At 36.0% G+C, this 26,715-nt stretch overlaps 1 protein-coding gene across 15 annotated transcripts in view; it reads right to left on the bottom strand.

Annotated features, from left to right (window-relative positions):
- APBB2 (amyloid beta precursor protein binding family B member 2) overlaps positions 1-26,715 on the bottom strand; it is a 419,679-nt gene that overhangs the window by 103,024 nt on the left and 289,940 nt on the right. Inside the window, exon 1 of one of the 15 annotated variants that reach the window (XM_074229560.1) lies at positions 618-1,318. The exons of the other annotated variants lie outside the window; for them this stretch is intronic. Within the exon in view, the coding sequence (XP_074085661.1) occupies positions 618-656 (39 nt within the window). The 5' untranslated portion in view covers positions 657-1,318. Of the gene's footprint in view, positions 1-617; positions 1,319-26,715 lie in introns of those variants that run through there. 15 annotated transcript variants of the gene reach the window in all.

Genomic DNA, 26,715 nt, shown 5'->3' with positions numbered 1-26,715 from the left:
TAGAAAATTCACAAACTGCTCCTTCTGCACAGATATGCTTTTTTTTTGCAAGGCAAATGGGGTTAAGTGGCTTGCCCAAGGCCACACAGCTAGGTAATTATTAAGTGTCTGAGACTGGATTTGGACCCAGGAACTCCTGACTCCAGGGCCAGTGCTTTATCCACTACGCCACCTAGATGCCCCTGCACAGATATACTTTTAAACTAAGATCATAGCAACTACATTTTAAAATATTCTGTCTTCAAGCTGTGGAAATTAGAACACCTTGCCTACTAGTTCAGATCTAGAGTATAACAAATCTCATTTTCTAAAAGTTTAGCAAAATGAATTTTATTAAGCAAGTGAAAGAAATTCAGTGAACTCTTACGAACTTCTAAGAATACCAAATGGAGATATAACTTCACAAAAACAAACAATATATTAATCATCACATTAGAAAGCAGATTGTTTAACCAATCAGAGAACTTATTTGACAGAAACTGCCATTACTGTATGTTCCTTAAACAGATATGATACCTTTTACCAAGAAATTAAAAGGAAAAAAATCTGATAACCACAAAATACCCCCCTGTTTTGATTATTTACAGGGTTCTATTATATAATTTATCTATCCATACCCTAAGAATTCGAAAATTCCTTGGTATTATGATATCCATGAGTTTCACACGTGCCAGATGTCTCTGCTTTAGAGAAACCCTGTCCTATACTGCCTGATACCTTGTTCTTTGCCTTTTCTGGAACACTCCAATTCTGGAATCATTCATCTTAGAATTTTTTTGTCAGAAACTTCTACAGTGAAGTCTCATCTCTGGCATGTCTCCACAACTGTGACATCAGAAAAGGAAAAATTAAGTTGGCTTATCTGAGTGGCATCCTGCCCCACACTAAAAAAACAACAGCCCTGGTTTAGCTCATTGCTGGCCCAGAATGCATGTAAAGCTATTACCAGTATGTGAAGACAAAAGACCCAGATAATCCCATACTCATAGAGGAGGACCGAGGAGAGCTTTGGTGTGACCTCTCTGTATTAAGTTCAGCGGACAGCATCTTGGGGACCATGACTCCCTTCCTGCTCTTTTCTAGAGACTGAAGGTTAATAATTTTTCTAATTGTATCCTTAATTACTTGCCCTTCCATCCAGGTTTATCCTGTTTCCCCATGTATCTTTCACCACTTTGGTCCATTCCAAATATCCTTGCCTACTCCTAGGATGACTTTTGCTTTTGTTTATATGAGTTAAAATCTATTTGTGAAAAAGGATTAACTACAGTACAGTAACCATTTGGTTATGACCAGTCCAAGTTATTTTTATAGGCCTGTTTACTTTAAAACCTTTCTTCTTGCCAAACTGAATAATATAACCTAGAATATCTGCTAAATTACTACATATGTGTATTTTTAGATATATCATGTATTCACACGATACATATCTTAACAAAGTGATAAAACATGTGCCCATAATAGAATTTAAATTCTACTTTTAGAATAGAATAATTTTCATCTTTCCATATCTTGACTACCTTCAATTTTCTGACATATTTCCATATTCTAAATTCCTTTCTCACCTACTATTTCAACGCTACCTTGAACTCCTTTCGATTTATATTGATTTAATGTACTCCAGATAATTCCCCCAAACTATTTCAATAGAAAAGAAAAAGTAACTCAAAGATAATATTAAGTCATTTCCTTTATCTGGCACTTATATGTAAAATATGAGACCTCATTTCTAAGGAATTATAGTCTTGAGATTGATTCTATGGTAAGCCCAGGACATCATCTTAAATCTCAGTTAAAATCAGGCCTGAGATCTATGGTCTTATCAAGGAGAAAATTTCCTCCAAATATGCTGACCTTATCCAAGCCCCCCATCAACCCTTCCCAGGTGTGTTGCTACAGATTTCCAAATTATAGAGACAATATGGAGTAGTATAAAGTGACAAACATGTGGCTACATGCCCATTGCAGGCACCAGATTAAAATGTTATTGAGGAATATCTAACAAAATAAATAAAAATACAAAGGAACACAGATACTGTATAGTTTTCTACAATGTAAAGACAGACTGCCTTCTGTGGGGTGGGGTGGGGAGGGAAGCAAGATTAGGGGAAAATTGTGAAATTCAAAATAAATAAAATAAATGTATACATACACACACACATATGGTTTTCCAAGTCAAGTACCTACTGGGGAATCTTATGTGTTGTTTAGTGGCCTGTTTCTATTTGAGTTTGATGTGACATATAGCAGCTGAAGTTTCAAAAGAAATGGTGAACCACTCTAGAATCTTTGCCAAGAAAATCCCAAATGGGATCACAAAGAATAACTGGACATGATTCAACAACAACAGTAATTTGCAAAGTGCTTTACATGTACAACCTCTCTTGATAATGAGATAATTTGAATAAGCATTGGGCTTTTTAAGTAAGTAGGATCTGAGTTTAAATATTAGCTCTTACATTTATTAGTCATGTGGCCACTGGCAACAAACTCAACCTCTCTGGATCTCCGTTTCCCCATTTGTCAACTGTGGATAATATTAATAACAATAATAATGATAGCAGTTGCTGTGAATATTGAAGGAGATCACAGGATTACAGATTTGGAGCTAGATGAGGCTTTAGAGGACACCTGGTCCAATTCTTACATTTTTAGATGTGTAACAGAGAGGCCCAGAAGGTTTATGTTGTGGAACACCTGAACTGTCCAGTTTTTCCTCACTCTTGGTGCATGTAACAGGTCAACTTCCTTTTTTGGATGATGGGGATTTTCATAATTTTGTCTATCTGTGGCCTCAAATTATGAGCTTTTAGAAGACAAGTCACTATTCCACAATATCACTATACCAAAGGACTCTCAATAGTCTTCCATATTATTGATGCAAGGAATTATGGACATAGGAAATGTAATTGGAAACAAATTTTTCAATCTTATGCAGTGTTCAAATCTTGTAAAACACTTCTTTTTGACTTTTACTCCTTGGCCAAGCTTGATGTCACAGGTGTGACAATCATCCTCCACAAGAAATAATGTGTTGGACTTAAAGGTCATTCACTTTGGGACAGGAAGGACTGGTACATCCTTGTGCTGCCCATGTGCAATGAGTGCTGTCTTTGCCCCTCCTTGGAGGGCTGCTCCTTTTGGCATGTGTATTAGAGAGTACTTGGAGATAAACCATTCCCCAAGTGCCACACATATCCAACCCACTATGGAAATGCATTAAAATGTGGGGCCCAGGAAAAGAAGCTCTCTTTCTTTCCTTCCCCTTCCAGGATCAACACGCTCTTTTTCTCTAAGCTAGAACCATGTGCTCCCAGCTTAGGCTTCTTTCTTTCCTTCATTACTCTCAGGCAACCTCATCTAAACTTAGTTATTTGCCCTTTCTCATGCCACTTAATAGCATAATCTTTAAGCTTTGCAAGCTTATGAAATAAAACCTGAGTTATTTCAAATTCAGGGATAGTAGTGAATTCCTTCTCTTTCAACAGCTCTCAATCTTTACTGGTGACACAAGTTTCTCCAGCAACACTTTAATATGAAGGCAATTTGCATCTCCGAAATGGGAAGGATAAAGAAAAGAAGATGAATATATTGTGATAAATGTCTTATCAAATGTTGAAAGGGATAATCAGCCATTCTCCATAAAGCTTTATGAACTCAATGGAAACTTTGCTCAGTACAGGATAGACTAGATAGATCCTTCTTCATTGAATGATTTATGTGGGATAATGTTTGTCTACATTCCAGAGCCTTAGGGAACACTAGAGTTGATTTGTCTTCTTAAAACTATTTGCCATGGACAACAGAATTTTTTTGGCATTAAAAATTATGGATCTATGAAACGGAATATGAAAAAGTGCCTTTGGGCATTGCTGTTTGCCACTACCTGCTCATGTCCTATACTGCTGCTTACTCCTAATCCTAGCTCTGATTAAAAGAATTGATCAATAAAGAAAATGAAAAAAGCACATTGGTTTCTCATTCTCTGCCCTACCCTGAATAGATTTCATTAGTTTTTATCAGAAAAAACCTCATTTTGGAATCAGAATCATTTTCTTCCTGGACAAGAAGTATATTCTCAAAAGATGCAATATATATAAGATGAAATCACCATATTATGACAAGAGAATATGAAGAGAGTCTAGGATTGAAAGGTAAAGAACCTGACTTGAAAGTTTGACTCTACTTCTCATTCATAATAATAGTCATTATTTATAAAGCACTTTAAGGTTCACTTTGAGAAAATTCCTTAACTGTTCTTATTTGTAAAATGAAGGCATTGGAATGCATATGTCTATGTTCCCTCTAGCTTTCCACATCTGTGATGCTCTCTAATTGTTCTGAGAAGCTGCTATGACTTCAAAAATGAACTTGAATTTTTGTCTTGAAATCATATCTCAATCCAGAAAACAAATTTTTTCAAATTGTCTGAATGTCCCTACAGAAGGGCCACAAGGGACAAGACAGTCTTTCTCTTTTTAATTGATATAAACACACCCAAAGGACATGGTACGAACAATTTCTTTTGCCTGGGCTATTGTTTAAGACTTTCCAAGTGATCTGAAAAACCTCATCACCACCTTTCAAATAAAAAGGAAGAGATTACACCTTACCATTTCTCATTACAGAAAATTGAACTCAAGAAAGGAAAGATGCATTGTTTAGTGCTGCCCTCCTGTGTTAATGCAGGAACATCTCAAAATACATGGTCAAATGAAGTTATGAGCTCCTGAAGATGGGTACTCTGCTAAGGAATCAGCACACTAACTTAAATCAGAGAATCTTAGAACTATGTAGGTCTGTCCTAAGGAGGATCTCAGGATCTGGGGGCCAGGTGGCTTCCCTGATGCTTCAGAAAGATTGGAGGTAACAGTCTATTATGGCCAAATTGGATGAGTGGGTGGTTGGGTTAAAGAAAGTCCACACTCAAGTCCATGGTTTACTTAACAGAGATGATAATAAACATCCATGATCTTCACATATTTCTATGAGGTAAATAGGGTATTATTATTTTTATTTGATATATGAGGAGACTGAGGTATCAAGAAGTTTTCTTTCTCCTCCCCCTCCTATCACTTCCCAAATCTTACATCAAGGTAACTGTCAACACACAAAGGCTCACAGCTTGTTTATCCAAGCAAAGATGAAAACAATTGGGGCTGACCCAGGGAAAAATTACTAAGACAGCATTTCAGGGTATACTGTCCCCTTTGGACCCTCAGTAGCTGAATCCCTCCAGAGAGCCATTGCCTTCCAGATTTGTAATCCCTAACTTCTGTTAAAAAATCAGATTGATATCATTAAATTCTATAAAACTTATGTCACTGATTTAAATCTGATAAGTTTTCATTTTAAACTTTTTATTTCTAATTTAGGAATGAAAAACCTTAAAAAGTTAAGGGGTGGCTAGGTGGCGCAGTGGATAGAGCACCGGCCCTGGAATCAGGAGTACCTGAATTCAAATTTGACCTCAGACACTTAATAATTACCTAGCAGTGTGGCCTTGGGCAGGCCACTTAACCTCACTGCCTTGCAAAAACTAAAAAAAAAAAAATTAAAAGAATTTTTGGTAATAACAACAAGTAAGGAACTCTCTTTGTTCTGAAATCATGTGAGCCCTTTTTAGGCACTAGTATTTGGGAAGCAGAGGGGCAAAATATCTTTGGGCTGTCTTCCTGAGCATCTTTCCCCTAATCCTAACTTCCCTGCTCCAAGACTTCCAGAAACCAGCGATTCAGAGACCCCGGCCTGGGGCTTACTCCTATATTGCAGGGAATAAATTTATTTTTGAACTCAAAGCAAACAAATTACAGTCTCATGTCCTGGTGCTTCTGTTTGCTTCAAACCTTCCCACATTGGGAGCATGGAAAAGCCTTGTGTGGGGGGCAGATATTCAAGGACTGATCCCTTAAATGTCTAACTGTGTGCAAGAGCAGAAGAATAGCAGAGAAACGGTCTAAGTAAAAACAGGACATTATAGACAGGTGAAGGGAAACCTCAGCATGAGCTCCAGGTGAAGGATAGAAAGTGTTTCCAAGAGTAAAAATGGTGTTTGTATGTGGTGATCATGATGATGATGATAGTTTAATGGTCTGGGTTTCAGGGAAAACTGATTATAATTACCTAGATTGAGAACATATGAAGAGGAAAGGCTAAAATCTAGTTTGGGTCTGTAAAAGTAACACTAATTAAAGTCATTAGAGGAAGCTATTTCTAAGTACTATGCAATACAATAACCATTATGATTAAGTTTAGGCTTTACTTCCTTTAATTTAACACAATTCTACAAACATTTATTATATGCCTGCCTCCAAGGGTAGCTAACAAATGAGATAACATATGGAAAATGCATCAAAAGCCTCAAAGCTATAGAAACACTAATTATTATTATTGTTGTTGTTACTATTGTAGTTGCTATTGTTGCGTGTTATGTTTCAGGTATCAGGGTTACAAAGAGAAAAACCTAGAAGGCAGTAGCAGGGAGAGAAAAAATAGATGTACCCAGAAAAGCAAAAATGAAAACTATACAAAATACTCAAGGGGAAGAGGTGTGGTGGGTGAGAGTTGACACCTGGGGAGACAGATCAAACAAGTGCTCCAGGAGCCTCTGACATTGAAGCTAAGCCTTCAAGACAGCTAGAGATTTCAAGAGAGGAGAAGAAGAGAAATAATTCTGGACAGACACAGGGAACAGAAGCAGGGGTGAGGAAGTGACACAAAGCAAGACCAGTTTGGATGCCTCTGGACTGAGAGGGAGGAATGTGAAATCGGTCTAGAATGCGAAGTTCTCAAACTGTGAAGGGCTTTAAATGCTAAATGAAGAGTTTTTCATTATAAACTTGAAGAAGGCTTAAGAAGATTATAAAGTCAGCTAGGTGGCCTTAGTGTACAGCTAACCAGACAGCACAGTGGATAGAATAACAAACCTTGAGTCAGGAAGACATGAGTTTGAATCCAGATTCAGATATTAGCTATGTGATCTTGGTCCAGTTATTTAATCTTGGTCTCAATTTCTTCAACTGTAAAATAGGCATAATAATAGCATCCTTCCAGGATTGCTGTAAGGGTCAAATCAGATGCTGTAAAGTATTCAGCATAGTGCCTGCCACACAGGAACTATTTAAATTTTTGTTGTGGTGGTTGAGTGGTGGTCTAACTCTTCTCCTTACCTCATTTGGGGTTTTCTTTGTCGAAGGAACCTGACTGGTTTTTATCATTTTATCATTTCCTTCTCTTTTTCCTTATTTTACAAATAAGGAAACTGAGGCGAACAAATTTAAGTGATTTGCCCAGATCACACAGCTAGGAAATATCTGAGGCCATATCTGAACTCAGGAAGATGAGTCTTTCTGACTCCAGGTAGGGAAATTTATGCATTGTACCACCTAGTAGGAACTATATAAATATCTGCTATATTATGCTATATAAAATTATACATATGTTATATATGATTCATACTATATAAAATCAAGTCAAGGATTGCATTGTAAAAATGAGATACTATAATTTTAATATTCCTGGTTCTCATTTTGCCGATTTTTTAAAAAAAATACTGGGATTAGCATTTTAGATTGAACTTCTTACCCTTATACTAAACTCTGAGATTATTCCTAAATAACAGAAGATATCTATACAAGGAAGACTAGAAAGCAGAGTCAAAGTTTGCAATATATGGTCAAGAATTTGTGCTTTAACAGAAGAAACATTTTTAACTGAAGGATGGGATGCTTTGAGTCTAGTGCCTGGAGTCTGAGACAATTGCTAAAGCAGATATCTCATGAAGACATTTTTTTCTTTCTTTTTAAATTTTTATTAAAGATATTATTTGAGTTTTACAGTTTTCCCCCAATCTTGCTTCCCTCCCCCCACCTCCACCCCACAGATAGCACTCCATCAGTCTTTACTGTTTCCATGTTGTACCTCGATCCAAATTGGGTGTGATGAGCGAGAAATCATATCCTTAAAGAGAACAGAATTCTCAGAGGTAACCAGATCAAACCATAAGACATCATGAAGACATTTTTGACAAGTTACTTTTTGAAAAGTGTTTCACAAGAGTTTATGGCTGGCAATTTATGGCAATTCAAAGTTTGAGATGAAGAGATTGTCTGGAGTGATATGGGATATTTATGGGGTTTTAGGAAGTGTCTCTGTCTCTGTCTCTCTCTCTCTCCATATATATATGGAGAGAGAGAGAGACATATAATAGATCACTATTAATGCACACAAAGCTCTATGAGGTAGGCATATAATTTATTGGATTTGATAGATTCATCAGCTTTTTATCTAAACTCTAGCATACTTGGAAGGACCTAGTAGTCCATAGGGAATCGCAAACTGAGGTTGACCTAATTCTCAAATCAGGCTGAAGTAGAAGAATATACCTGATTAATTATTTACTATGCTAATGACTTTGGTAGTAAGAAACACCCCCCCCCATTCCTAAGAAACCAAAGGCAGCATGACTGACTACATTGACCTGAATGGGCTACTGTACATCTGTTCATGCTGTTTTCCCTCAAAATGCCTATAACATAATGGGCAGCCATGCTGAAGATTAGGTACAGGGCCCTGCAGGAGGGACCCTGGTTTGGCAGTAAGATTATGTCTGTTCCCATTAGGGCCATGTAGTTATGCTTTTTCCCTACCAATGATCAAGTGTAAACTGCACAATGATCATTTTACCACATAGGAGAAGATTTTAATTTTAAAAAAGCAAAAAAAATATAGAATTTATTTTATCTGTTAAGGATTCATTAGGAAGAGTACTGGACTTCACATCAGAAGACTATGTTTCAAGTGCACTCCTTTGCAACTGGGTATTAACCACAAGTTAATGAGTGTGAGTTCCAGTCACTTCATTGACAAAATGGGGTTAATAGTACCTACCCTACCATAATATTCATTACTTGCTGTCTATTCACATCCAAGGTGCGGACAGTGCAAAGACAAAACAAAAAACCCAGAATACTGGAAGGATCAGATGAGAAAACGACAGGAAAAGACCAAATTCTATGCAAATCCTTAGTTTTAAGAGGAATATAATTGTCTGTAGATATAATATGAAAACAAAGGATCAAGGCCCACAAATCAAGAGCTATGAGTTGATCTCTCAGATCATCCTGTATAGTTCTTTCATTTTATAGATGAGGAAACTGAGGTCCAGAAGAAAATGTTACTTATGGGTAGGAAGTGACAGAGCCAGAACCTGACCCCAAAGATGGCTATTTTATACAATTAATTAAAATATATATTTTTTTGTTCAATTGTATCTGACTCTTCATGACCCCATTTGGAGTTTTCTTGGCAAAGATACTTGGAGTGGTTTGCCATTTCCTTTTCCAGATCATTTTACAGATGAGGAAATTGAGGCAGAGAAGTGACATGCCCAGGGTCATGCAACTATTATGTATCTTAGGCCACATTTGAACATAGAAAGATGAGTCTTTATGACTCCAGACCCAGCACTTGAGCCAGTGTGCCACTTAGCTGCCCAATTAAAATATACTTTCCTGAGTTTTGAGTTGTATAGCCTTTATCCTTCAGCACTCAAACTTATAAGTAGAAATTAGTTAATGCTGCTGAATAAAGAAAAAGGGGAACTTTCTAACTTTGCAGTAAGTCCCAACATAGTATTTATCAGTTTTTCCAGGAAAGAATGAAAACATTTCCACTCAGTTTAGTAGCTCATTGATAAAAATCAATCCTCTCCTATGTAGCAAGTAGAGACATGGAATGAAGAGGGCAGTTCCCTAGCCTCTCTCTTTGTCCTATGTGCTGTGATCAAAGGGAGAGTGATGAGTGGGGCTCATTTTTCTTCTGGTTAGTTTTTCATGTCAGTTTTCTCATTTGATCCTTCAAGAAACTGAGACAGTCAGAGGTGAAGTGACCTATTCAGAATCACACAGCCAATAAGTGAATTCAGGTCTTCATGACTATCCACAGAGCTACCTAGTTGATTCTATGTACAGGAATTTGATTATCAATCAAAAATATTTAGGACAGGGACTATTTCATTTTGTCTTTGCATTCTCCACGTAGTGCCTGACACATAGTGAGCAAGAACTTCACAAAGGTTTGTTGATGGATAGCTGTTAAATTTATTCATTATAAGTAAATAGCCTAATAATCAACTATTTTAGCATATTCCCATACAGAAATTCTTCAATCTTCCATCAATTAGAGGAAATCAAAGATTTGTCTAACAGAAGGAAAGGAAAAGAAAATCCAGAATCATTATAAAGCAGGCAAATGCCTTCATTTCTTTCTCTGACATGAACTATTATGACCCTGGTCTAGTTTCATAAGAAGGTCTTCAGGGAGTCAAAAGTCAAGTTCATCACCAAATGGAAATGTCAAGTCTTCAAAAGTCTGCTATTCTTTTTTCCCAGGTTACTCTTGTACTGAGAAGAATATTCCAAATTTATGGCATTTCTCTCTTAAGATACTCAGTGGATCCCTGTACTATATGAAAAGGATGGAATACTACTTAGTACTGACCATGTTACCAATTTCTAAAACTTGGGTTTGAACCAGAGCAGCCCAAGATACTGGAAAGTGAGGTGGTCCTCTGGCCAAATACAATACTGAACTCTCTTTGGGGACTCATTAGCTTCCTGTTTTCATTTTGGGTAACTGTAAACTCATTTATTATCCCTTACTGAGAGAGTTATGCAAGAAAACACAAAATGAAATTTTCAGTTTCCAGAATAGCCCTTTGTTTTCCTCCATCCCTCTGATCCCATAAGACTGGGTGGAGGTCAAAGAGGCCCCTGGATTCCTTGTGCCAAAGCTTGGGAATGTTCTACTTCTACTTCTGCTTTATGAAATTTTAAAACTTTTCTCTTTCTTTTCTTCTTCTCCTCCTTCTCCTCTTCCATTTAAATTTGAGATCTTTGGATGACAGCATTAAAATAATCAAGTAAGAATCATTACAGTGAACATTAAGTAGTGTTTTAGGGTCTGGAAAATGCTTTACCTAAATATTATTTCATCTTCAAGAGAGATTCTATATAGACCACTGTTTTGAAATCAAGCACTATGGCTGCATTTCCTCAATAACTCAATCAAAGAAAGAAAGAAAGAAAGGCTTTGAGAACTAGAAGCATCTTTGTCAGACATCTTGCTCAAGATGGATATTTGTGTATGGTCACAAGCTAGGCAGAGAGAGGACTAAATCTGGCAGCTCTCTCTCTCTAACCATACTCTCTCTTTCCTGGCAATAAATTAAATGTTTAGAAAGGTATCTTGAGGAAAACTTTTTAAAGTCAAGGAATATACATACATACATATATATATATATATAAACATATTTCTCTCTATAAATACATATATATATATAATATGTAATCCATATGTAATATATGCAATCTCCCTGGATATGAAGAAATCAGGGTTAAGTGACTTGCCTCAAGGTCATATGAGTCTGATATCAGTTTTGAACTCAAGCCCTCCTGACTCCAGGTCTGGTGCTTAATCCCCCACACATCCAGGGCCACATTCAGTCATTCTCAATCATATCTGGCCACTGGACTCAGATGGCTCCAAAGGAGAAAGTAAGACTGGTGACTTAATACACCTCCTCACTCAAATTCAGTTTATGTACTTGTCATGACACCACCTCCCTGATGTCATGCTCTTTTTTAGAATGAAAGACAAACATTGCCATCATCATTATCATCAAGACAAATATATATATATATATACACACACACACACACACACATAAATTGTGCATTTTAATTGTGCATTGATTACATTTTAATAATTCATACATTTTAAATCCTTGAAGTTGGGGAGAAATGTAGAGGTTATCTGATTTGTCCATCCTCCTACCAGGTAGAGGATTTTTCCCTATAATATCTCCCACAGTATCTTTCACCTCTTCTTGAAAATGGCCAGCAAAGGGACATACTTCCAACTTCCAAGTGAAACTGCATTTTTAGAAATGCCCAAATGTTAGAAAGTTCATCTTTTTTTTTTTTGAAAGACAAGTAGGGTTAAGTGGCTTGCCCAAGGCCGAATGGCTAGGTAATTCTTAAGTGTCTGAGGCCAGATTTGAACTCAGGTACTCCTGACGCCAGGGTTGGTGCTCTATCCACTGCACTACCTAGCCATCCCTAGAAAGTTCATCTTAATAGGTAGTATTTACCTTTATGAAACTTTCATTAATTGATCCTAGTTATGCCATGTAGAATCCTACAAAAAAATTCTAATCCCTTGATCAAACAACACCCCTTAAAATAATTTGGAGATTATACACAAAATGACTAAAATGTAAACATGGTAGACCCAAATGTATGTATACAATGTTTACTAGACTGCCTCTGAGGGGAGGGGGATGGGAAGGGAGGTTGGAGGAAAACTGTGTAAAAATATGCAAGTGGATGAATGCTGATAAACTTATAATTGAAAAAAATTCTATCAAAAATATTTGGAGAAAAAAATTACTTGGAGACTATTACTTCATCAGGTTAAACATCCCCAGTTCCTTCTAATGACCCTTATACAATATGGTTTCCTATCCCTTTGTTCATTCTAAACAATCCTCTTCTGGATTAGCTCCTGTCTGTTGATGCTTTTCCTAAAATGTGATGTCTATACTAATACAGTTATATTTCTAATATAAACTATTTAGGAAAACTTTTTTTTAAGGCAAACAATTTCTTTGTTCTTTTTTTTTAGGAAAACAATTTGTCATTGTATGAAAAATTTCACTGCCCTGTCTATATCCTTTTACTCAGTGTGTTTCCATACTGGTTAAATACTGAAAGGAGGTCAAAAGACATAAGGAAAGACCCTAAACATGTATACACACACACACACACATGCAGACACACACACACACACACACCACAGAAGTACTTTTAGTTTTTAAAAAGTGGAACTAAAGTGCATGTTCATGATTGGGGAATTTTGGCAAACATTTAAGGGAATATGAATTGCATGAAAAGAAACAAGAAATATGAGGAATCAAAGAAACACAAGATTTCTGTGAACTGATACTTAGTGGAGGAAGTGAAACTAGGTTAAAAATATATACAATGACCAGAACAAAATAAAATGGAAAGGACATCAAAAAAAGCAATCATTATACTCTGTAAATATAATAACCAAGTTTAGCCCCAAAGATAAGAATGTACTTCTTTCTCTTCATAGGAAAGGAGAGAGACTATGGGTGAGGAAAACTATAATTCAGCTGATAGATAAGTTAATTTTATTGAACTGTTGTTTAAGATTTATTTTTAATTCTTAGTGTATATGGTTGGACAGAGGTAAATTCAGAATTAAGGTGCTATAAAAACAAATCGATAAAAAATGAAGTGCTTCAGAATGAACACCATCATCTCAACTGTGGTCTGTCCAGAAGAGAGTAAAGAGTGTATGTTTTTGTCTCTTTTAGTGAGTATTCTATACTTTCCTCTCAAGTATCTAAAGTCAACTTCCTGATAGCTGTCTCACCCTGCTAATTCAGACTAAGATGGCCATCAGTTAGGATCCAAGTCATAGATACTGTGTTTAGACAGGACTTCAGAAGTTATATGGTACCTCCACATCCCCAACACCCTGAAAAAAGTTACTCAAGATTTGCACTTTGTATACGTCTTGTATTTATTTGTTTGTATACTTAATTGTTTTCCCTGAAAGTATGTAAGCTCCTTGAGGGCAAGAATTTTTTTTTTTGTTTTTATATTTTTAGCACTAGATGCAATGCTTGGCACATGGCAGACACATGGCAAATGCTTGTTGATTGCTTAGTCCACCACTCTCATTTAACCAATGATAAAATTAGATAACACCAGGGAATGAAACTATTTATCCCTCAGTTTTTTTCCTATAAACTGTAAAGCCACATTTTCCTCCTCTTATATTTGTAAAGTTAACTTTTTTGAATCTCAAAGGAGGCTTTTATATTATTCCTCTAACATTTCATTTGGTTAGAATTTCCTGATGGTTCTAGTTCATTTGGAACTTTTCATATTCTAATTCTGTCATCCAAAATATCAGCTCTCCTTTTCTATCTCCTCTGTTTTAGATATGCAAACTCAATCTTTTACAGTTGATACCCTCAGCTAGGGCACTTTAAAAGATGTTAAACAACAGAATGAGGCTAAGGACAAAGTCTATGCTTCTAAAGCCCATCTCCAAGGATTACATCAATTCAATACCCAACATTTTTTTAACATTAACTACAAATTCATCCAACTTTTATACAGTCTAGGAGGTATACAGCTCTGCGAAATATCTCATTGAGATAAATAAAGATTTGTCTCTAATCTAACAATCTTTATTAGAAATCCCATCCCCCCAAAAACCCATAGACATCATGAGGAAGCTCTTTTAGCACCTGCCTTTCATCCAGGCTTGAAGACCCATGCTCATTTGAAGTGGTTTCTTCATTTCAAGTATCTCTAACAAGAGCTACTATTTATATAGCATTTTATGTGCTGCTATGAATTTTATAACTCATTTGATCTTCACAACAACCTCAAAAGAAAAAGTTCTATTATGATTTCCATTTTACAGTTGAGGAAATTAAGGTAGAAAAAGGGATTTGAACTCAGGTCTTCCTGATTCCAAGACTAGCACCACCCAGATGCTTCTGCCTTTAACCACATTTTTGGGGGTGCTCTTATTGGTTTGACAATAACCTCTATTAAAAAAAGGTGAAGGGACAGTTAGATGGCACAGTGGATAGAACACTGGTCCTGGAGTCAGGAGGATCTGAATTCAAATCCAGCCTCTGACACTTAATTAATTGCCTGGGCAAGTCACTTAACCCCAATGCCTTGCAAAACCAAAAAAAAAAAAAGGTGAAAGGAAAATGGGATTAACTAGTCTTGCTTTCTCTCTGTGCTGTTTGTACATCATCCACTCCATGTCCTGTCTTTCTCCATATTTCTTTTGTTTTGAAGAAAGCATGAGGCATCCTTTTGATTATCCTTAACTTTCTAACAAGCCTCAGCTCATTCTGGGCTCCCCAGCACTGATTTCATAATCCCTACAATGGTTTTCTATTTATTCTTGCTTATATTCCCCTTCATTTCACCTTTTGGATATGTCCATGTATAATGTGAACTGATCGAAGAAGACCCTATACAGGGAAGGTGTCACTTGAGAGTTTTTACATTGAAATCAGAAATAAAATTCTGAGTGATGCCCATTCCTTCTTAACCACTTTCCTTTTTAAGAGTGCTAAACCATGAAATCATGTTTATCAGGTTTCTTTGAACATTTAAAAATATCCTCTCAAATTCTAGTTTACAGAGCTAAGTCCATGGTTCTTCTGTTTGATCCCTTTCTGTTTATAAGGTTATTTTCTTCCAAGGTTACCATCTTTTTCTTTTACCAACAAGTTGCAATTTGCTCATCCTAATTAAATTCTGAGTAATACTTTCTCTCATCCCATTCCTATTTCCTTCAGAGATGAAACTGTTAGGCAAGAAAAATAAATGATCATATTCTCTGCTTTGAGTAGGTTAAAACTTGCAAGCAGATGGCTACAAAATAGTAGAAGTCCTCCAAGGCAGCTTTTCAATATGTTATCAGGAAAGCATTATCCATTACTTCCTTCTGGATGAATCATCCATAGTACACTTCCCCAGCAACATATGTTTGAACAAGGTCAGGTCACTAATTATCAGGCATAGTTTCTTTACCTGTAAGATTGGGACAATACTACTTTTTATTATCTACCTCATGAAGTTATTGCAAAAACAACTTTGCAAATGTTAAAGTTTTACATTAAAATTACATGGGAAAAAACTTATTTTGCTTCTCTCTTCTATTATCCCCAATGAAGGTTAGACTAAGTGATAAAACTTAGTAGTAGAAATTAACCACATGATTTGGGGTAAAGCTAAAAATATGATGGTTTTTGAAAAGGTGAGAGAAGGGCTTCAATTCTGGCACTGTCCCTTACTTATTCCATATGACCATATATGGTAAGTCACTAAAATTTATGAGACTCAGTGTCCTCATGTAAAATGCAGGGGTATCAGCAAAAATGGGGAAAAAGGGAAACCAAATGCCACAAAAAATGATAAAGTTATAATATGATCAAATGAATATAAATATGATATAATTATAAATTTAAAATGATAAAATCCCAGAAAAGAATTAATAAAAACAACAAACCTGTATCTTCCTTCCTTCACTGCAGAGGTATACAACTAAAGATGTTTACAATAACAGATCCAGTCAATTTGTTGGCTAGTTTTGCCAAACTGCCTCCTCTCCCACCTTCTACCTCTGATTTTTAAAGTTTCTTTTATAAAGGATGGTCTCTGAGGATTGGGAGGATCCTGTGAAAGGATACCCATGAAAGTTCCAAGAAAATCTAAATGAGCTGCCAAGGAATATCCAAAAGCTGGAAAGGACCTAGGACAAAGGGAAAAGCTACTAAGCAGTCACCTGGATCTCACTTTATAGTCTGAGGATGGTTCCATGGACATGAAGGGTCACCAACTGTGGATATAGTGCTTTCCCCTAGGATAGTGTCAATCTTAGGGGCACCTGCACACTTTAACTTCAGCACACACAATTATGAGTTACTATCCAAATGATAATGTATAATTAAAAATTTGCTTTCTTTGCTCATTTTTCTATTCCTAGTTACTCTCTTCCATTTTCTCCTCAGCTCTGGACAATAGCAGTCGTTGGGCACCATTAGATGAAGTTTTACCACTAACAGTATTTTCAAACCCACCCACCGTGCCCTCATTCTGCCTAAATGGCAGAGAAATGACATTGTTAAAGTTTGATTTAGAGCAAGCCTCTCTAACTCATGGAGGAGTTAATTCAACTCAATATCATGAGTAATTTATTCTTAAGCAGATAGTTCTTCTGTTCATCTCAGAGTCGAGCCTAGGGTTCTAATTTAGCATTTAAATAGCATTTTGAATAATACTTCATATTCATTTTATTAGTTTTTTTTTTTTTACCACACAGGAAGCCTGCTTGCATTACTGTGCCTATTGATGAGAAATTTAAAGCAAAATAGGCATCATCAGTGAGTCAGCAACAGGAGGAGGATTCTAATTGAGGGTGTTACTAAATCAACTAAAGAGACTACTTGAAAATATTTCTATCTTCTTGGCTTTAAGGAAAACCTTTGAAACTAATACCTCTACCTTACAGAGTAGGGGCAAGTGAATATCTCAGGTAAAATAAATAATATAACTGTAAACTATGCTCATGTAAGTTCTTGTTAACATTATTATTATTGCTGGTCCTAAGACCCCTTTTCAGATTCACATTTTTCATCTATTAATGAGAAAGTTGGGTGGTGCAATGACTAAGATCAGGAAGACCTAATTTAAGACACTCCCTAGATTCATGTACCAGGACCAGTCACTCTACCCCTCCCAGCAAGAGTTTCCTCATTTGTAAAATGGAGATAATAGCACCTACTTCCAAGTATAGACATGAGAAAATATTTGCCCAGTTTTTTTGCAAATCTTAAAGTACTATATAAACTCAACTATTATAATGGATAAAAATAGGTCTCAGAAGATATGTGAATTCACCCATGATTCCACTGAAAAAAAATGGTCTTTATGACAATTGGCTGTCTTATCTAGGTCTTCTCTTGGTCAATTTTCATTGTTTGCCTGGCTTTAAAGTCATTCAGAAACGAACTGATCCAAATAGTCTGAAAAAAAAAAAAGGAGGCGAGCACTATGGATTGGAATTCTCTATTTCTGGAGCTTGGTTAGATTTGGGAGTCAGTATGAATTGCAAAAAAAGAGAATTTTTTTCCCTTTTTTAGGATTTTTGCAAGGCAAATGGGGTTAAGTGGCTTGCCCAAGGCCACACAGCTAGGTAATTATTAAGTGTCTGAGGCTGGATTTGAACTCAGGTACTCCTGACTCCAGGGCTAGTGCTCTACCCACTGCACCACCTAGCTGCCCCTGGTTTAATTTTTAAACATAATTTCTTTTTAAGAATGGGTTTATTTATAGAACATAAAAGCATTTAAAGTTGATATGGCAAGCATTGTCCTACAGAATATGAAAAAATACATCACATCAGTGTCCATTTTTTACTCAGTCAACAAACTGCATTTGCTGTCAGGTTCACCTGCTTTATATAGGTCATTTTTTTGCTGAATTCCTCCCTTGCCCCCCTGCCTTTAAAATAATCTGCTTTAGGATCAAGGACAATCCTGAGACCTGTAATGGAAAATGCCATCTACATCCAGAAGAAAAATTTGGAATCTGAAAACATACTATATTCACTTTTTAAAACTTCTTTTATGTTTTTTTCTTTCTTTTTAATGGTCCTCCTCCCCCTTATTTCTAATTCCTCTTTTACATGACTAAACATGATTGTACATATACAACTTTTACCAAATTATTCACTGCCATGGAGAGGGGGCAGGGAAGGGAGGGTGGTAGAAAAATGTTGAATTCAGAAACTTGCAAATTGATGAATGCTGAAAACTACCCTTACATGTAATTGGAAAAAATAATACAGAAAATAAAATTTGCTCCTGGATTATGATTCACTGAGTAAGAGAGGAGGGAGGCTATATATTCAGGTTATATTATAAACAAAAGATATTGATAAAAATTAATTATAAGAAGTTAAAACAAAGTCACTTCATGGTATACTCTAGTAGAGTAAACTTTGCAAGTCATGGCAATCTCTAGAACCTTCTTAAGTCTGTTTTCTTATCTGTAAAATGAAAGTGTTGGTCTGGATGATCCTTAAAGTTCCTTCCTGCTCTAACATTTTGTGGTTTTATGTTGTGGTCTTTCACTTAAAACCACAAAATCCTTAAGCAACTTTCATTAAGGGTTAAAAAGATCTTCACATTCTAAAGCATGGGTTCTTAATGTATGTATGGATGTATATATATTCATCTCCTTTCATTGTCTGGTAGGACTCCTCAGAATAATATTTTAGAATAGATAATACATAGGACTACAAAGGCAACCAACATATTGAAATACAGTTATCAAATTATCTTTTTAAAAATACTCAAGTTCACAGCCTCCAGTTTAAGAACTTCTGCACACTGGTTATCATTATTGCAGAAGTGCTTTCAATCTGCGGCCCTATAGTAGTTTATGAGATAGCAATGGCTTAAAATCATGCCATAAGACAATCTAATAATAGTCCAAATAAATATGGCATTCTCTTGAGAATGGTTCAAGAACAGGATATTTGCAACATCATTAGTGTAAAGTTCTATTTGTGAAGCATGCCTATTTAAACTACTCTATTCTGGTTATTTCTCAAAAATTCATTCAGGATAAAGATATATATATATATATATATATATATATATATATATATATATATATATATATATATTGCCTAATCAGAACTCATGCAATCTGATGAAATTATGACAGAGGGGTTATTGCTGTTCAGTCATATCCAATTCTTCTGTAACCCCATTTGGGGAGGTATGAGACAGATAGACTAAATCAATCAACAAGCACCTCATACCAGTCACTGCTAAGCACATGAAGGTGAGTCAGCCCCTGCCCATAAAGAGCTTACATTCTCTCTAGATCAAACATTCTTAACTTGAGGTTTATGAACTTTTTTATGTCAAAACCATTTTAATAGAACTGATTTATTTTCAATTCTATGTATTTTAATTTACACATTAAAGAAAAGCTATCACTGAAAAGGGACTGTCACAAGGTGACAAGAAATGTTAAGACTCTCTGAACCTGATGGACCTCTGGTAACTCTGAGAGTCAGACTCTGAATGTGAATGACAATTTCTTCAACTACTATTTCCACATTCTGGCTTCAGTGTTTGGTATAGTATTAACTAAAAGAGTTTCATCAATGTAAGGTGGTCTTATTTTAAATGAGAATACTTTAGCCCACTCCCTCATCTCAACCTCAACTCAATCCTCTCTGTCTCTGTTTCCTCATTTATAAAATGGATCTCCTAATAGCACCCACCTCATAGGACTGTGGTGAGGATTGAGAGAACATACAAAAAGTGCTTGGCAATCCTAAAAAGCATTGTATAGGGGGTGGCTAGGTGGTGCAGTGGATAGTGCACCAGCCCTGGAGTCAGGAGTACCTGAATTCAAATCCAACCTCAGACACTTAATAATTACCTAGCTGTGTGGCCTTGGATAAGGCACTTAACCCCATTGCCTTGCAAAAACCTAAAAAAAAAGCACTGTATAAATGATGGGGATTATTATTGTTTCCTGACAGATTAATTTTTTAAAGGAGCTTTGGTATAGAAAATGAAGAAGGTACTAGAAGAGGAACCAAAAATAATGTTAGTGGATAAAAGAGTTTATTAAAGAGGCAGAGACTGTTTGTCCAGAGAATCCAACAAAAGGAAAGCAGATTTTAGATACTGAGAGCTTAATTTGACAAAAGTTAGAACTTCACTGAGGGAACAATTAAACAGAGCAGAGTTAGATTGGTTGCTGGAAGAGATCTTGGAATCCTTAACCTACACATCTCATTTTATATATGAGAAAATCTATGAGAAAACCAAGGTCTAAAGGGGTATATTCATAGAGGGTAGGACTTAAGACAGGATTTGAACCTACTTCTCCTGACTGCAAAGCTGGTGTGCTCTTTCTACTATAATAAGATACTGTAACCTATAGTCAAAGGAGATTATAGAAATCTCAATACTTGTAGAGTTTTCATTCTTTTCTTTTTAAAGTTAAATTTTATCTCAAATTTTTATATCCCATTTATTTGCAAACAGCAGCCTCTCCTTTCCCTAGTTTTTAACATTTTTACAGTGAAGAGAGAGAAGCATGCAATTGTTCAATTCTACCAGGAAAACTTTCAGAGCAGGTGAGTCAGCTATTGCCTAAGCCTAAATCCATTCTAAGCGGGAGGGGACTAGATGACCTTTAGAGTTCCTGTTCTAGAGAGATTCACAATGTCTTTATTTCAAACTATTCCATTTCTATTGTGAAATTCTCAAATGTGCTTGAGATCTGAGAGTCCCATTTTGAAAATTAGGTTTCTAATATAGTCTTCCTCTTGTGGATAAACATGGCATTTCACAACTCACCATATGTAGGCTAAAAATATTTGCATCTACCTGATGCAAATACAGAGTTTTCTGCCTGAAGTCTATACGCATCTATTAACAGACTGATGAGAGACTATGCTGACCAAACACAACAGTTTTTATACTTTTATTAGAGTTATTAGGAAGAGAAATACATTAAGACACCATTATCATGGCAGTTAATTTGGTATTATTGCATTCTGGCCCACTGCTTATTTTTGGATTGACACAACTTCATACTTTTCTTTAAGTTTTTCAATAAAATCTGGAGTCTTCCTGGAGTACTTAGTGGACTTCATGTTAAGCCAAAAGATGTTTTTGTGCCACTTTGGAATTCCTAAATACATGTTTCAGGATCATTGCTCACTTTTCAATAATAAAAAAGGATTTTTTTGGGGAAAAAGAAAGCTTTCTAGATGTTGCATTATTTATCAACAATCCACCTCTTAAGTGGTGAAAGTGCCTTAATGTTACTAATGGCAGTCCACCAATTCTGCTACAACTACTTTAGCTGGTCCTCACCATTCCCTGAGAGCCACAAAGACTGATGGCTGTAGGGATGAACACAATTCCTGCACTTGGATAGTCTACATGACCAATACAGATTTCAATCAATACTTTTGACATGACCTAAGAGTAATAAAAATTATGAAAAAGGGTCTTTATATCAAAATTGAGGTATTTTCAAATCCCACTCTGGGAAGTTGGCATGCTGGGAGAAGGAAAACCTTCCATTATTGGAAATATCCTTTAATATTCCTATTCAAAGTAATTCTAATAACATAATAGCTTTTTTGTGCATTTCTGAAGATGTAAAGGAGAAATTTTCCTTCATGGCAAAAGGAAATTCACATTTATTTCTCTGGAGAAAAAAAATGTCATTCAGAAATTCAGTTCAATTACGATTAGGCAACATTCAGAAATATGCAATTTCTTATCTAAATTATTCATAATGCCCTACTAATTGATTTCCTGCTCCATTGATTCTTCACATTATAGGCTCTATCCTTTAGCTCCATCACCTCACATATCAAATAGTTACCAAATCTTAAAATTTCTATTTCCACATCACTCATATCCAGGACCCTTTCACTTTTTACACAGCTACCACCTTAAGTTCGTGCTCTAATGTTATCTAAACCATGACAATGCCCTCTAATTGTTCCCCTTTGCCTCATATCTCTGACCATTCCAATTTATCCTTCCTACCACAATCAAAAGGATTTCTTTAAGTTGAGATCTGACCATGAATCTTCCCTATTTAATAAACTTGAGTGGCCACTCATTACTTCTAAGTCAGAAGTCCCAAAGCAAACAATTCCACTTTTGGATCAGTTCTAATAAGTATTTTCTTATATTGTTTTTCCAAGGAAAATAAGCCCAATCGCTCAAACCAAAAGTGCCCTTTAATAAATATTGTTTGTCCTTTATTCTTTTAAATTTTTTAAATTTTTAAAATTTAAAAATTTTTTTTTTATTTGTCCTTTATTCTAGTAGAAGACCATGATATCAGGGAGGTTGTCCCAAGACATGCATATGAATTGGATTTGAGTTGGGGTGGGGGTGTACAAGTGCTAAGTCATCAGCCTAGGGTCACACAGCTAGTAAGTGTCTATGGTCAAATTTGAACTCAGGTTCTCCTGACTCCAGGGCTAGTATGCCACTCTGCAGTGAATAAAACTCCAACACCCAAGGCTTTTTTTTTAAATGCAGAAACTTCTTTCCTCACGTATATCCTCCCTTCTTTTAATTTGACATGGAATTTCCCCTCATCATTCTATTTAAAATCAATTCTGAATTGGGTTTGTTCTACAAGTTACTCTTCTGACCCCTGCCCTATAATTACAAAGTACTATACTATACTTTTCTATTTATGCATTATGTTTGACCAATAGAATGAAAATTCCTTGAGGACACAGACTCTTTTGTCTTTGTTGTATTGCCAGCAACTGATAGAGTATGCTACACATATTAGATTCTTCCTAAATAATCTGCCTTGGAAGATGCTGGACTCCCTGATCCCTCTTAGACACTGTTAGCACAAACACAAATCTTTCCCCTCCTCCAGCTCAGCTTAACTACTCCCAGGATCCCTCTATCCCTCTACTGCTATACTAGCCCCTTTCCTTCTTGCATTCTCCCAACAGTGAACTCTTCTCCCACCTCTTTCCAACTGCTTACCTGTGCTGACATTCCCTGGATAGCATCATCTTTCAGTCCCTTAAATCTGGGGGGCAGCTTCTTCTTCCAAACTTCTCAATTCTGGGCAGGGGGGAGGGGCTAAGTGAAAGGATGAAGCTATTCCTTATTCCTGAAGATCACTTCCAGACCTGCCTCTGCACCACTGCAGACCACTCCCCACTCACCCTTCACTCCACCTTCTCCAAATTATACAGTACCTGGCTCCAGGTCTTCTACCCCATACCTTCATCTTCATCCTCTAGGACTTCAACTCCCGTATAATTCAGGATTCTGGCTTGACAACATCAGGAACCTTCATCTCCATTCTACTTCTATCACCAAAGACACTTTGGATCTTATCTTTCTTACTAAAAATGCCCCCACCTCTATTTCTCTCTTATCACAGTTGCCTTATTGCAACTGAATCTGAACTTTTTGCTCATTATCATTTCCAGTCCCTTAAATCAAGGATGATTCTTCCCTATTCCTCTTTTTTTCTTCCAGTCCATCAAATTCTGACTTCATTTCTTTCTTTGTCCAGAACAGAATTCATGGTCAGTCATTTCAACTAGATGTTCTCGTGCCTTCAGCCTCAGAGGAAGCACTGTCTATTAGAGAGAGGGACGACCTTGTTAGCAGGATGCCTTGCCAAGTTTGAGTCTGCCACCTACTAGTTGTTGGTCTCTGAACAAATCACCGCTGCACTAAACTGTAAAATGGGTAGAATACTTGTCCTACTTTATCTCACAGTGATTTTGCAATGAAAGTGCTTTGAAATTGTGAAAAATGTTATAGAAATATGAACTGCTGCTGCTGCTACTACTACTACTACTACTACTACTACTACTACTACTACTACTACTACTACTACTATTCTCTTATCCCTTCAGTCTTTCTTGATACCACTCTTTTCCACCCTCTAGTTTTGAGTAAAAATGATTGCTTACTTTACCCTTGCTTTTCTCTTTCTGGGCTCCTGAACATTATTGGAGTAAGTCACCAAATCATACCAATGGACTAAACCTCAGATTTATCAAGGCAGTCTTTATAAGAATCTCACTGCTTTGTAGATATCCTTTGTATTAATTGCTAGTAGTCATATAATGAATTCAAACAGCAACTCTTTCCAGTCTTTTTCATATGAGGTTTCTCTCTGATTTTACTCCTAACAACCTTCCCAAAAGACCTCAATTCCTACTTGGTTAAAAATATTGAAGTCATTACCTAAGAGTTTCCCCTCCTCTCTTCTCTCAACACAAAATCTCTTTTTTTAGTTTTGTTTTTTTTTTTTTAGTTTTTGCAAGGCAATGGGGTTAAGTAGCTTGCCCAAGGCCACACAGCTAGGTAATTATTATGTCTGAGACCAGATTTGAACTCACATACTCCTGACTCCAGGGGCTGGTGCTCTATCCACTGCATCACCTAGTTGTCCCAGCACAGAATCTTGAAAGCACCACTCATTGGCTTTCTTCTTCTCTCAGAGGAATAAGCAATCTACCTTTCCATGGATAGTTCTTTCCTTTGAACCTTATGACCTTCTCTCCTCTCTGAACTTGAGGTACGAGAAGTCCCTTTTTCATCAACAACAAAGATTGTTAACCTAGGATTGGCAAAACTTTTTTTTCAAAAGCTTTAAAAATATTTTAAAAGCTTAATTATATTTCACTAGAGCTGACTTCTTTTATAATACTGCTATTTTATGGATTTAAAATCATTATTCTGAGAAAGAAGCTTCACCAGTCAGAGGAGTTCATGACACAAAAACAATTAAGAAACTCTGATTTTTCGGATTCTCTTTCTATTGACTCTGTTCTGACTGCAAAAATATTCAAGTCTCCCTATTTTGGAAAAAAAACTTTGGAAAATCCTTCTATGCTTTTAGCACCTTTAAGTCATCAAACATTCTCTTTTCTAATAATATACAACTACTCAGTCCAACTTACTTGTCTCTAATTCCACAGAACCTATTCATTCATCTTTCTTTTACCATTTATCATTCCCTAAATACTAAATGTGACCAATGCTTTCTAAATTTTTTTCAGTCCTCATCTTCCTCAATATCTTGCAAAATTTAATTGAGCAGTCCACCCCTTCTATCTTTAAACATTTTGATCATGACATAATTCTTCTGGCATTCTCCTTTTGGGGGAGAATTCTTTGTGCATGCTATTCTTCCTCCTCTACCTCCTCAACTTTGTCTTTTCATAAGAATCTAGACTTTGTTTTCATCTTTTCTCTTTCCATAAATTTCAGTTTAATCTACGCTCACTGATTCATCATTTCTTTGCTTTTCATTTTCACCTTATTTTTATACATCTAAAATAATAAATTATGTAATAAAATTACATATAAAACATGTTTTAACATTCATTTTTAAAACTTTGAGTTACATTGCATATAAAAGCATGTTTTATATATACATATAAAAACATTTTTAAAACTTTGAGTTATGTTACACATAAAAACCTGTTTTAACATTCATTTTTAAAATTTTGCGTTCCAAATTCTCTCCCTTCTTCCTACCCCACCTGCAAGTTATTTGATATAGGTTAAAAATATGTAGACACATAAAATGCTACCATAATGTTCATGATGTAAAAGTAAACATACTCTCCCCCCCCCACAAAAAAAGAAACCTCAAGAAAAATAAAGTTAAAAAAAGTATGCTTCAATCTGTATTCAGACACTGTCTGTCTTTGGGATAGATAGTTTTCTTTATAATAAGTTCTTCAGAGTTGTCTTGGGGTACAGCATTGCTGAGAAAAGGTAAGTTATTCACAGCTGATCATATTAAAATATTGCTGTTACTTTGTACAACACATTTCCCATTGTATTTGCTCTTGTTAAGTCTTTACAGGTTTTACTGAGAGTATCTTATTCACTATTTCTTATGGAACCAACCATCATTTCTAAGCGGATGATTTTCAGATAGCAATTGCAAATCCCCTACGCCTTCACTAGATTTTATTCTTGCCATTTCCAAATGCCAGGTGGATTTCTCCAACTCGATGTTGGGTCAGATTTTCCAGTCCAATGTATAAAATATATCCAAATCAGAAGTCATCTTTTCCCCTCCTAAGCTTTCTCTTTCTAACTTTCCTATTTTTATTTAAATCTCATGTTTATGAAGTATATAAAGAGAGGAGAAAGGACACATCTGAGAGAAATTTTTTCTTTTTTGGTTAACTCAAAAGTATCACAGGAACAGTCATAATGAAAGATTTCCCCTTTCCCATAAACTTGGTGTTCATTTTCCCACAACTATACATTGCTCATAAGAAAAGTGATTACACAGTGCCCAGTCCAGACATGGACTAACTTAATTAACACTGCAGAACCCTAATGTCCCTTCCTCTTTTATACTATTCCTCTAAGGTGTAACATTTCAGGTTATTTAACTGGGATCTCGGAGTCTATTGTTCTTTGTAACTGAGAGAAACTTTCTTATTCACTTTGGTGTTATATAGGGGTGCTGTTCCAAATCTTGATTCAGACACTTAGTAGCCGTGGTACCC

The sequence above is a fragment of the Macrotis lagotis genome, chromosome 3, assembly GCF_037893015.1.
Source record: "Macrotis lagotis isolate mMagLag1 chromosome 3, bilby.v1.9.chrom.fasta, whole genome shotgun sequence".
Lineage (NCBI taxonomy): Eukaryota > Metazoa > Chordata > Mammalia > Peramelemorphia > Peramelidae > Macrotis > Macrotis lagotis.
Note: the sequence above shows the minus strand (reverse complement) of the source record. Positions and strands in the feature narration are given on the sequence as shown.